The following is a 12,688-nucleotide window of genomic DNA, read 5'->3' as shown; positions in this document are numbered from 1 at the left end:
ACGCACTTCTGTGCAATCCCTGAAATTTGTTTAAACTAATGGCTAAATGTATTGTTAGATGCAGATTACCCTCAATGGCTTTTGTAATATGCGAGCACTATCAAAAAATACTATTTCTTACACCAGATCCTTTGAATCTCTTGGCAATGATTAAAAGCTCCAATATAAGACTCCTATGTCAAAAATAATAATCTGTTCCGAATTTTGCGAATTAGCACATGGCGTCCTCGCTAATCCGCTCCCATGCGATGCTTTTATCGTAGGCATATGAACTGCCCAGGGTTATTTTCTTTCGGAGGAATTGAAGATTTTGTACATTAAGTAAAATATTTATATTATCGCAATCGCTCTCCAGAAAACTCCCTTACTACAGTCCGGCCAGCGAGAGTTGTCCAATGACAGCAAAAAGGAGGGCTGGAGAACCCTCCCCCAGTACGGATTGCAGCCAACCACTACCCCTAAAGTGCACATCACACCCTCGCCTAGTCATACTACAGCTGTCACATGCGCATGAAGCAAAGAAACAATCCCGAAAAACCAAAACAGGCCCTTCCTTCCTATCACCAAAACAAGGGATTGTTCCTTTGGGTCCTTCAAGGTCGTTGTCCCTTCCGGCTCCTTTCTTCATGGAAGGTTTTTTATTTTTTACAAGTAACGTGGGCGTTTCCTTTGCCTACCGTGCAACCATACCTCCAACCCCGAACTAGGTCCTTGTGGCTGTCCTCGGACAATTCTCAGCAGCCGGACTATATAGAGGGGTGAACTCAATGCACCCAATCCTTTGAGCACGATGTGCCCAATCACACGACAATGGAGAGTTGGGGTGTGGGTAAGGGGTGGGTCTTACTGGCTTGGAGGGGTGGAATGTATGTTTTCAGTCTTAGGGGTTTAGTTGTGTCAGGTTGTTTGCCCGAGTGCATTATCTCCGAGAAACGTAAATTTTTAGTTTACGTGCGGGCGGTGATTGTTACGTCGTCAATATTTCTGCCTAAAATGGCCTATCAACAGACCGTGAATTTGATGATATTTATAATGAAACACTGACTTGCAATTTTCCACAAAAATAAAATTTAATTCGACTTGAGTTTCGACCGTGAAAACCTGGAAAAAACTGTGAATTTTATAATTTAGTTGAAGTGGGAACCCTAACGATGGTCTGGCAGTTGAAAGAGTCTTATCAGTTGTTTCCCTTCCTCTTTTATCCTTCGTACAGACTCCATGATGGAGCCGGGAGGCCGTGGGGAGGGGGGCGCTGGTGGGGGCTCCCTCTCGGACGGTGGAACGGGTCAGCCGTCGTCGGGCAGCCACTCGCAGACGCTGCAGCAACAGCAGCAGCATGGGCTGCACAATGCCTACAGCAGTGCGCACCAGAGGAGCCTGAAATGCAGCAAGGGGAACAAGCCCAAGACAAAGTGAAGGGGCGCATACCTGCCAGTGTGTGCTGACCCCACCAAGTGCCCACCATCGCACAGCCCGTCGGCGGCGCTCTGCTGGCGTTCGGTTGCCCTCGCCCTGCTGCACTACTGCTGCATCGGGCAGGCCGTCGTCAGCGGTGCAGGTCAGGGGACGGTGACAACAACGGCCACTGCCACCGGGAATTAGTGATGTCTGCTGCTGTAATGTGGGTAACTGACGACAAAACAAATGTATAAACACCAAATCATTATTATTATTATTATTATAATTATTATTAGTATTATTATCCTCTCCATTACTGTTGGATCTCGTATATGTTTCCTATTGAAAGAGTTTTTAAGCTGTTTGGGATTGTTATGTACTAGCGATGTTTTAGGAATTTTATATAGCATTCGTTTTATTCGTCAATGAAATGCAAAAAAATGTCTGTTTTGTCAAATGTGAGTATCAAAGATTTCTTGATGCACGTGCATTAAAAAAAAATACTTTTACTCTGTGAAATATTTTGGTTGGAGTTGGAGAAATTATTCAATATATGCTGTTTTTGAATTTCCTGATCTATTCTGTAGCTGTTTACACGGAGGCATGTAATATGCGTGTTGCATTTATGCATCTGAACATGAAGCATGATTGCATTTTTCTGTGAATTTTTATGGCATTTATATGAGACATGTTTTATGGAACATGCACTTTTTGTGAGATTTTTCATTTCCACATTCAGAGAAATTGTTCTACGCTCAACCGGAGTTGGTTTGTCTATGTGGTCTGCTCCCAGTAACATTTTTTGCAATTGAAAGATTGACGTTACATGCACATTGAGTGTGATGTGTGTAATGACATCAATAATGCCACAACATGCAAGTCATTTAGTTATTAAATGTTGGTCTATAGCACCAACATGAGCTCATCTCTGACAACACATATTTGGAATAAGAGTGTCTTAATTCCAAGCACATTGTGGTGTCAACCAACTAAATAAAATACGCTTATTATTTTTTATAGTGTTCTTATGAAACATGATACAATAAGTATCGCTTATGTAGATATCTTATTTTTTCTGTGAATGTTTTTTCTATTTTCAATGAGCTATTCAATACTCAGTACTTTATCTCATATGAATTTGATATTTCTGTGCAGTGGGCATAACCTTGAGCTGTTTGTACGTGTATTTGGCTATTTAGTTTTGAATTCATGTAGCCCTATAACTTAATATTTCTGCATGTTTGTGAATGAAATCATGGAAAGGGATATGACATGAATGTCAAAGTAAAGCCATGTGTTTTACATAATGAAATTTCGATGAAGGGAAAGAAATATAAAGAGGAGTGTCTGTGACTGGGTGAATGTGTGTGATTTCAATCGACCATTTGTTTGAGAGGACTTTTCATGGGTGTGAATGAGGTTCCTTTAAATATTTCAGTGTTACATCCATTCCATACGCATTTGAATGACTTTGGTCTTGAAGTTGTTCTCCCATGACTATCCACGTTTCACTTATGTATGCACGCTTTGGTGCTACGTAAGCTGGTGGGATTTCAGAATTAGTTTATGAAGCCTTATTCAGTAATTTTGTGTTAGCCTTTTAGCCTATTCGTCTCATTCTCATCTTGTCGTACATCGGAAATATGTTTATTTTTATCAATGTGTATGTGTTAATTCACTTGAAATCCTTTTTTATATTTAAAAATATTTCCTGGATCTGACTTTTTATTCCCAAAGAAAAGTGAGTGTGTATGTGGGCAAATTTTATTCGTGTGTATAAGTTTAAAAATAATGAAATTCATTATTTCAATCTCGATCTATCCCAATTACAAGAAAAAAATCTATGCTTGAACAGAAATTTCATAGTGCAAAGTTGTATGTTACATGGAATGCATGGCTATTTGGCCAATTATATATTTGTGTGTTAATCCTGTTCCGATTGTCTGAGCAGGCTTTGATGTGAAATGTGCACATGTGAGAATAAAAAAAATGGCTCAGTAACGCGTTGTACACATTGAAAGTTGGTGCTAAAAGGAAGGTTTATTTTTATTAAAAATAAAGAAAAAAAGGTAACTTCTTAATTGTGGATATGTACAAATAAAGTTATGTATTTTGGTAGTAAAATGTAAATCAACTGGAAAATGGATGACCAATCAATAAAGTCTTTGTTGTTTGAACACACCCTCAAACACCTATATGAACTGCAAATGGATGATTTTAGACTGATCTGGTAGCTAATTAGTGAAGGATTGTGATAAAAAAGTTTATTGTTATTTTTCACCATTTTCCCCTCATCCAAAATAGACTCTAAGGTAAAATGAACACCACTTATGATGTAAGGTTTGTTCGTATTGGTATGCTTTCCTTGTATCTGATTGTCTTAAACATAATGTTAAGGCTCAAAAATGCTAGCTTCCACCAAATGGTAGCAGTAATTTGTGGCTGTGTATGATGTTTTCAGATTTACTATGTTTCTGACAGCCTGTCTTGGGTAAATACAATTATTTGAAGTGTAGAGATGGAATAACTTGACTTATAGGATCTTGACTTTGCCTATGTAAATTTTAATAGCTCTGTTAATTATGTAAATAAAGTGAATTTTTAAATCACATTATCGCATCTGGATTAATTCAGTGGCAATGTTGATGTCTCAAACTACTTGAAGTTACAGGCCATGGATCAAGGGTATCATGGATACCCTGACATAACTTTTTGGAACCATGATTTTGGGTTTTAGTATTAACTTTTTATGTTCCTCACAAGATATTTATTTACAACAATTATGGTTGTGATATTGATATATCATTCATCATCATTTCTGGTCAACATTCCTAAGATTTGTTTGCTGTGTCTTCACTCAAATCTTCTATAATATAATCTTTTCACAAGTATATATTTCTTCTCTTTCTCATCCTTCTTTACCTGTTCCATATTTTTCATTTGAGGTCTTCCTTTTTCGTTCTTGCCTTATTGGCCCTCGAAGATTGTCTTCATTGAGCTATCATGCCTCAAGATATAGCATATAAGATTGTTCTGTTTTCTTGTCTAGGTTTTCACGAGGCTTCTCTCTTGACTCCCCGAGATACGTAAAATATAGACAAGATTTTTGATATGGTTATCATTAACCCATTTATGCAGAGAACTTTTTTCTAAACTATTAATTAATATAACAACCCCTGCTTTTGGAAAATAGGATTTTTTTAAGGATTTGGCACATCGCTTTCAATGGGGTGAAAATGCCCTCATGAAAAAACTTAATTAATACTCACGAGATAACCTTTATTACAATCAAGAAGTATACAATTATTGAAAGAGCACAATATAAATGATGAATCACTTTTCTTTATTGAGAATTATTACATTAATTTGTCTAATTAGAATGTTGCATTTAAATGGAATATATTTTTGGCGATTCAATGAAAAACACCCATCACGAAGAGGAACTTTGCCCATTAGACATGCTTTTACCATCTTATTTTTGCACTCTGTACACCATCTTCTAGCCTGACCGGTCAGGTTAGCTGTTCACCATGACTTGCTCTTGATAGATTTTGAATTCTGGAGAAAAAATTGTGAGGACCGGGCGTTTTTGGTGCCACACCATATTTCTGTAAGGGAGCTTTTACTACCGCTCGGTGGAATTAAAGAGAGTCCGGCGTGCGACGTAAAATCCAAGCATTAATCATTGAAGCATCTAATAGCCACATTATTAAAGGAATATTCAATTTTTCCCCCTAATTCCAAATTATTAATTTGAAACTTTGTTATCCATTAGATAAGCACCTCCTATGTTCTTTATACAGTGCCAAATAAGCAATAGCTGGTCAATTTTGATTTTCATCAAAACAAGAGTTTGTTGAAGACGGACTACCCCCATGTCGTTTGATAGCATTTAGACAACATATTGCTATCCTTCTCCTTGATTATTTGGTCATGTTGCTTTCACCTCATTCATTCTGTTCACCCTGACTGTTCCTGTTGCTTCCATACCTATCCGTCGCATTTATGACATGAGCTTAGTGCTCATAAATAAATTATAAAAAAAGGAAAGGATATCCTGGAAAAGTTTTTTTATTATGTGTCTGCAAACTGGTGTACCTTTAACTCACCCAGACCTAAACCAAGAGGCCTTTCAGAGGGCCCATTGCATTGGTGACCCTGATATAAGTCTGAGTGAAGGAAGTAGCCTTGGCACTGCCAAAGCCTTGTATCGGAAACGGATTGTCTTACCGTGGATGAACTGCTTGCATCCACTCAAGTAAAAATTTCTCCCTTGCAACTTGACTGAAACTGGGCTGAAACTACCTTGAAACTCACTGCCTTGCTTCTATGCTGAAACTGCATTGAAATTGAAACAAACCAGTGGAGTTTGGGAGAGGGATGGCAGTGCAGTAGCAGTGCAATTAAGAACTCCAGCTACTCCAATGAAACTCCCTTGGCTGACTAAACTGAAACTCCCTTGGCTAGCTACACTGAAACTCCCTTGGCCACAAACTAGACTGAAACTCCCTTGGCCAGCTAGACTGAAACTCCATTGGATAGCTAGGCTGAAACTCCATTGGATAGCTAGGCTGAAACTCCCTTGTATGCCAGGCTGAAACTCCCTTGTTTGGCTGAATACATTTCCCCTACCCAATCCATTAAAATTCCCTTGTCAAATCATATGAAACACAGTCAATTAACAACTTGCGCAACCCAGCCAACAGTGGATGATCACATAACAGATTTCTCCCACAATTTTGCATGCATGATAAGAGATAAAGGGTGAATAGGTGATTGCGATCAACAATAGTTATTATAACTGCAATGACCACAACATTTTTCAAGACACAATTTATTAGAACATGAAAATACATCAATAAATTAATAATTGTTAAAAGCACATACAAAAATATTCCAAATGAAAGAAGTCATGGAAGTTAGATGCTCCTGAAAAAGAGAAGAAACATGACTGATGAGAGTCACAAACGACTTAACTCAAAATCAAATTAGCAAAATTGCACATGAAAAACTCTCCTTTACTTGGCTTATTAGTTATATGGTACATTAATGTGAGCCATTCAAATTATAGAAAGCAAAACTTAAATTATCACTGAGGAAGCATGCGCTTTGCATCATAGTTAAATGAAAAACGAAGCGATGGCCCGTTACTTAGGCTATGTAAGCCTAAGTAACGAGCCATCGCTTGTGAACACGTGTGAACTCCAAACGAAAACCACGTAAGCTTCCAAAACATTCAGCAGTAACTAATAAGTATAAGCAGTAAATATACATTGCACTATAGCGAAACATACCCGCATTCCTTATTTCTTCGAAAACCCGCTCGAGCTCACTGAGTCCGGTCCTCCGCAGGATGACTAACGGACGGCGCGACATCCGCGGCATTGATGACCGGTCGGTGTATTATCCTCCTCGTCCGGGGTATCCATGAGGCAGGAAAAGTGGACGGCAGTCGCCAACGCGTTGAAAGAAGAATTTGTTATTGGCTGCATGACTCCCGAAAAAGGAGCTTGAAATCCTTAAACGTGCCTGGATTAAAACACGAATTCAATGTCAACATTCTCATTAGAGCTGTGTCGTTCATGAATGAATCGTTCATTTTGAACGGTTCATTGGCATGAACCGAATGAATCGAAATACGCTCCTCGTTCAAAGGATTCATAAAGAATCGTGTGGTTCATGAAGAATCAAAGAATCATTTAGAATCGAAGAATCATTTAGAATCGAAGAATCATTTAGAATCGAAGAATCATTTAGAATCGAAGAATCATTTAAGAATCGCAGATTCGTTTAAGAACCGAAGAATCATAAGAATTGAAGAATCATGTAAGAATCGAAGAATCATTTGAACAATCGTCAGAGTAGTAGAAGTATAAAGGTCTTGAATTACTTCGCGGGCCGCGGAAGACAGTAGGTCTTTCTAGTCATTTAAGAGCAGTGGCGGATCCAGAGAGCCTCTAAATATTACCATTATATCTTGAGTTTTTTAATGCACCATTAGATATATTTAGAGTTAAAGAAAATAATAATTTTCTTCAGTTGTCGGGGAAGGTTTACTCCCAATCCCCCCCACGTTACCTAGGTTACCCCAGGTACCTTGTCACAATCTTGAATCCACCTGCACTGGTTGAGAGTGAATATTCCATGAATTTCTCGCTTATTATATGGAACCTATGGAACTTAACGTTCTTCGTCCTCCGACAGTTGATAAATAAGAAAACACATAAATAGGAATATACTGAAAAATAGGAATTACTTAAATTCAATGAGACAAGAATAGCAATATTCCTTATTAAATGTTTTGTATAAGAACGGAATATCTAGGACGTATATTTATATTCGCTTGAGAGGTTAAATCTTAATTGCCTCTTCTTGAATTACTTCGTGAAACATTTATTTTATTTTCTATGTCACTATGGTTTCATTAACTAATTTTTTGTAGCATAATTGATTTCATTGCGGTAGCATCATGATCATTCTCTTTTGATGCTAAAAGTTTAAAAGCCCTCTGAGAGACTGACGCATAATGTCAGGTGGCTCGGGCTTTAATTCTTTCTTTGAGCAGCTTAAGGTTAGTCGCTGAATTTTCATAAAATATCACTTTTCCTAGAGTTAATATGACAAATGTTATGCCGTTTTACCCGTATGTTGTAGGGGTCTCGTGCGCCATATGATGCCTAACAATATTGCTAACACCGCTGTCAGAGGTGTTGCGTGAGTTACCCGGAATAATTTCATGACCACTTTGCTCCCGATAAGTCTTTCTGTTTTTAGGGAAAATTTCTTTATGGTGTAACGCCAATTAATAGAATCTCATTTAATAATGAATCACCGAATACGAAGGAAACATGTTTAGTCGTATATCTCGATTATTACCTTAAATTTTTATATGCATATATTCATGAAGATATTCTTACTAATAATTACATACATAATTATGTAAGTTCATGCGTACAGCCTTCAATGTTGTCGGTTAACTCTGGATTATTTCGCTTCATTGCAATTATTTGATTCACATTGTTCGTTTAGCTCGCAGAGTTCCTTTAGTTCTCGTTGTTCATTCGGTTTGCAGAGTTCATTTAGTTCACGTTGTTCATTTAGTTCACGTTGTTCATTTAGTTCGCAGAGTTCATTTTGTTCACGTTGTTCATTCGGTTCGCAGAGTTCATTTAGTTCACGTTGTTCATTCGGTTCGCGGTGTTCATTTGGTTCATGTGATTCTTTATGAACGACATGAAAGAACAGTTCATTCACATGAATAGAACCGAATGAATCGAATCACGGAAATGAACCGAAAATCCCACCTCTAATTCTCATGGCTAAACATGGAAGGAATAAACATGCCATCAGAGAAGTTAAAACGCTTACCTCCAATTATGACTGCAGTCACCACCACCGACCTCCTTCTCCCCTTCACCTTAATTTCGATTAATTCTTGCCGTTAACAAACGTCGAAGTACCGGGAAAATATTTATGCCATCAATCTTTTCATGCTAAAACCCACGCTCACCTCGCTCCTAGCAACTTGAGAGAAATAACGGCAACCGACAGTAGAGCTGTGTCGTTCATGAATGAATCGTTCATTTTGAACGGTTCATTGGCATGAACCGAATGAAACGAAATACGCTCCTCGTTCAAAGAGTTCATAAAGAATCGTGTGGTTCATGAAGAATCAAAGAATCGTTTAGAATCGAAGAATCATTTAGAATCGAAGAATCATTTAGAATCGAAGAATCATTTAAGAATCGCAGATTCGTTTAAGAACCGAAGAATCATAAAAATTGAAGAATCATGTAAGAATCGAAGAATCATTTGAACAATCGTCGGCAGGGGCGGATCCAGGATTTTTTTCTGGGAGGGGCACAAGCAAGGCCGTATCCAGGATTTTGTTCTGGGTGGGGCACAAGGATACCTCGTAATACAAAACGAACGCAATGATAATGGGACCGTATTAAAAATCATGCATATTTTTGAGGGTCTGGGGGGGGCACGTGCCCCCGTGCCCCCCCCCTGGATCCGCCTATGATCGTCGGAGTAGTAGAAGTATAAAGGTCTTGAATTACTTCGCGAGCCGCGGATGACAGTAGGCCTTTCTAGTCATTTAAGAGCAGTGGCGGATCCAGAGAGCCTCTAAATATTACCATTATATCTTGAGTTTTTTAATACACCATTATTTTTAGAGTTAAAGAAAATAATAATTTTGTTCAGTTGTCGGGGAAGGTTTACTCCCAATCCCCCCCACGTTACCTAGGTTACCCCAGGTACCTATAGCCCCCTTCTTGTCACAATCTTGAATCCACCTGCACTGCACTGGTTGAGAGTGAATATTCCATGAATTACTCGCTTATTATATGGAACCTATGGAACTTAACGTTCTTCATCCTCCGACAGTTGATACATAAGAAAACATATCAATAGGAATATACTGAAAAATAGGAATTACTTAAATTCAATGAGACAAGAATAGCAATATTCCTTATTAAATGTTTTGTATAAGAACGGAATATCTAGGACGTATATATACTCGCTTGAGAGGTTAAATCTTAATTGCCTCTTCTTGAATTACTTCGTGAAACATTTATTTTATTTTCAATGTCACTATGGTTTCATTAACTAATTTTTTGTAGCATAATTGATTTCATTGCGGTAGCATCATGATCATTCTCTTTTGATGCTAAAAGGTTAAAAGCCCTCTGAGAGACTGACGCATAATGCCAGGTGGCTCGGGCTTTAATTCTTTCTTTGAGCAGCTTAAGGTTCGTCGCTGAATTTTTCATAAAATCACTTTTTTCCTAGAGTTAATATGACAAATGTTATCCCGTTTCACCCGTATGTTGTAGGGGTCGCGTGCGCCATGATGCCTAACAATATTGCTAACACCGCTGTCAGAGGTGTTGCGTGAGTTACCCGGAATAATTTCATGACCACTTTGCTCCCGATAAGTCTGTCTGTTTTAGGGAAAATTTCTTTATGGTGTAACGCCAATTAATAGAATCTAATTTAATAATGAATCACCGAATACGAAGGAAACATGTTTAGTCGTATTTCTCGATTATTACCTTAAATTTTTATATGCATATACTCATGAAGATATTCTTACTAATAATTACATACATAATTATGTAAGTTCATGCGTACAGCCTTCAATGTTTTCGGTTAACTCCGGATTATTTCGCTTCATTGCAATCATTTGATTCACATTGTTCGTTTAGCTCGCAGAGTTCCTTTAGTTCACGTTGTTCATTTAGTTCGCAGAATTCATTTAGTTCACATTGTTCATTCGGTTCGCAGAGTTCATTTAGTTCACGTTGTTCATTTAGTTCGCAGAGTTCATTTAGTTCACGTTGTTCATTTAGTTCGCAGAGTTCATTTTGTTCACGTTGTTCATTCGGTTCGCAGAGTTCATTTAGTTCACGTTGTTCATTCGGTTCGCGGTGTTCATTTGGTTCATGTGATTCTTTATGAACGACATGAAAGAACAGTTCATTCACATGAATAGAACCGAATGAATCGAATCACGGAAATGAACCGAAAATCCCACCTCTAGGGTGCGGTCCAATGAATGCTACTTTCGCTACCAGACGCTACAGACGGAAGTGCTCCGGAGCACCGGTCCATAGGCGCTACGTTCGCTACGAGAATTTCTTTTCGGACCGGTCAGGAGCGAAGTCAAGATGGCGGAAATGAACGAGGGTGGGCAAACTGGGATTATGAAATCGAAGATGTGGTTTTAATTGCGAATTGAGGTGACTATGATCATTGATTATTAATAAATATGTTTGAATATCATTAAAATGAATTTTATTTTTCAATACCGAGGCTCCAAATAGTAAAGGAAGAAACTTTGGACTGTATTTCTCACACCAACCCTCGCCTACCCTTCTCAATGAAACTCATTACCCTAGTAAAGGAAAAAGTAGGTACTCTACCGTTTTCCCAGTTGAAACATATTAACTTATAATGGCTAACGACTATTAAAAAACATTAATCTATTTCATGTATATCCTATTTTTCTTCAGATTTTAATTTATGGAATGAGTAAATTTGTCGATATATGTTCTTACAATCCTTTCTTTATATTAAATGCCCCTTTTAATAATTTTTGTTGCCTTTTGTATGTAAAGGCTGCTTCCAAAGACATTTGAGTTCATTTTGGGGGAGATACGAGAATGTTTGTCGATATTTAGTTCTTGCTATATATTTATTTAAATCACAATTAAATTTACATCTATTTACTAAGTGCGTCTACTCCGTTACTTCGTAGTCACATATATAGGAGAAAGGCGTCCACATTCAGCGTCCATCATCTGCAACGTGAGTAAACTCTCCATTGCCTCAGTGCATTCCCTTCGAATTTCCGCCAAAAATTGACTCGCTCCTCCGCTGACCCAAGTTTTCAGGGGAGCGTCTGGAGCTGGTCCGGAGCGAGGCGGGAAACGGGTGTATGACGTTTGCCGTGACGTCACAGCCTAACCTGTAGCGCTCCGTAGCGAATAACGGACCGCTTGGTGGCGCTCCGAAGCATTGGTAGCGTTCAACGGACCGCACCCCTAACCGACAGCTTGACGCGCGGGAAAAGGTATACGTGTTGCCAAAAGCAAAATTAAAAAAAATACATTGCCGCTGAAAACAGGGGTCGCGTATATGTCCGGTAGAAGGGTTCCGTATGTTGGCAAACCTTACTATGGATAGCACACGCGCAGCAAGGGAGAAGCAGTTCAAATTCATGAGGGAGAGGGGATACCCAAATGCTGCAGCAGCTCTGTGGCAGAGCAGTTAAGACATTCGGCAAGAGAGATTCAGTGGAGTTATTAAGTTGGCCTGGCCTTTGAGCCTACTGTCCAGCTCGGTGCCAGTAGAGCTCATGTGCAGCAAGGGAGAAGCAGTTCAAATCCATGAGGGAGAGGGGATACCCAATGCTGCCGCAGCTCTGTGGCAAGGCAGTAAAGACATGCGGCAAGAGAGACGCAGTGGTGTCATAAATTCGGCCTGGCCTGAGCCTATTGTCCAGTTCAGTATCAGTGGGGCACATATGCAGCAAGGGAGAAGCAGTTCAAATTCAATGGACTTGCAAGGGAGAATGGCATCAGAGTTTCAGTTGAGTGCTCTTTTTCTTGTTGAGGACAAGGCAGTGCAGTGCAGTGACAAGGTTGTTTCAAGGCAGTTTGAGCGCATTCAGTGGAGTTTCAGCCCAGAATCAGCTCTGTTTCAAGGGAGAAATTTTTACTTGAGCATGTCGCCCAAAATAAGGATAATAATCATTTTGCCAATGGAAACATTTGGTCCATTT

At 38.9% G+C, this 12,688-nt stretch overlaps 1 protein-coding gene across 9 annotated transcripts in view; it reads left to right on the top strand.

Moving 5' to 3' along the window:
- LOC124156553 (neurofibromin) overlaps positions 1-4,009 on the top strand; it is a 115,273-nt gene extending 111,264 nt beyond the window's left edge. For all 9 annotated transcript variants that reach the window (XM_046531166.1, XM_046531163.1, XM_046531169.1 and 6 more), the window contains one exon: positions 1,214-4,009. In XM_046531166.1, the coding sequence (XP_046387122.1) occupies positions 1,214-1,416 (203 nt within the window). In that variant the 3' untranslated portion in view covers positions 1,417-4,009. The remainder of the gene's footprint in view (positions 1-1,213) is intronic.
- Positions 4,010-12,688: the final 8,679 nt, after the last annotated feature.

Source organism: Ischnura elegans, chromosome 3, assembly GCF_921293095.1.
Source record: "Ischnura elegans chromosome 3, ioIscEleg1.1, whole genome shotgun sequence".
Classification (NCBI taxonomy): Eukaryota; Metazoa; Arthropoda; class Insecta; order Odonata; family Coenagrionidae; genus Ischnura; species Ischnura elegans.
Note: the sequence above shows the minus strand (reverse complement) of the source record. Positions and strands in the feature narration are given on the sequence as shown.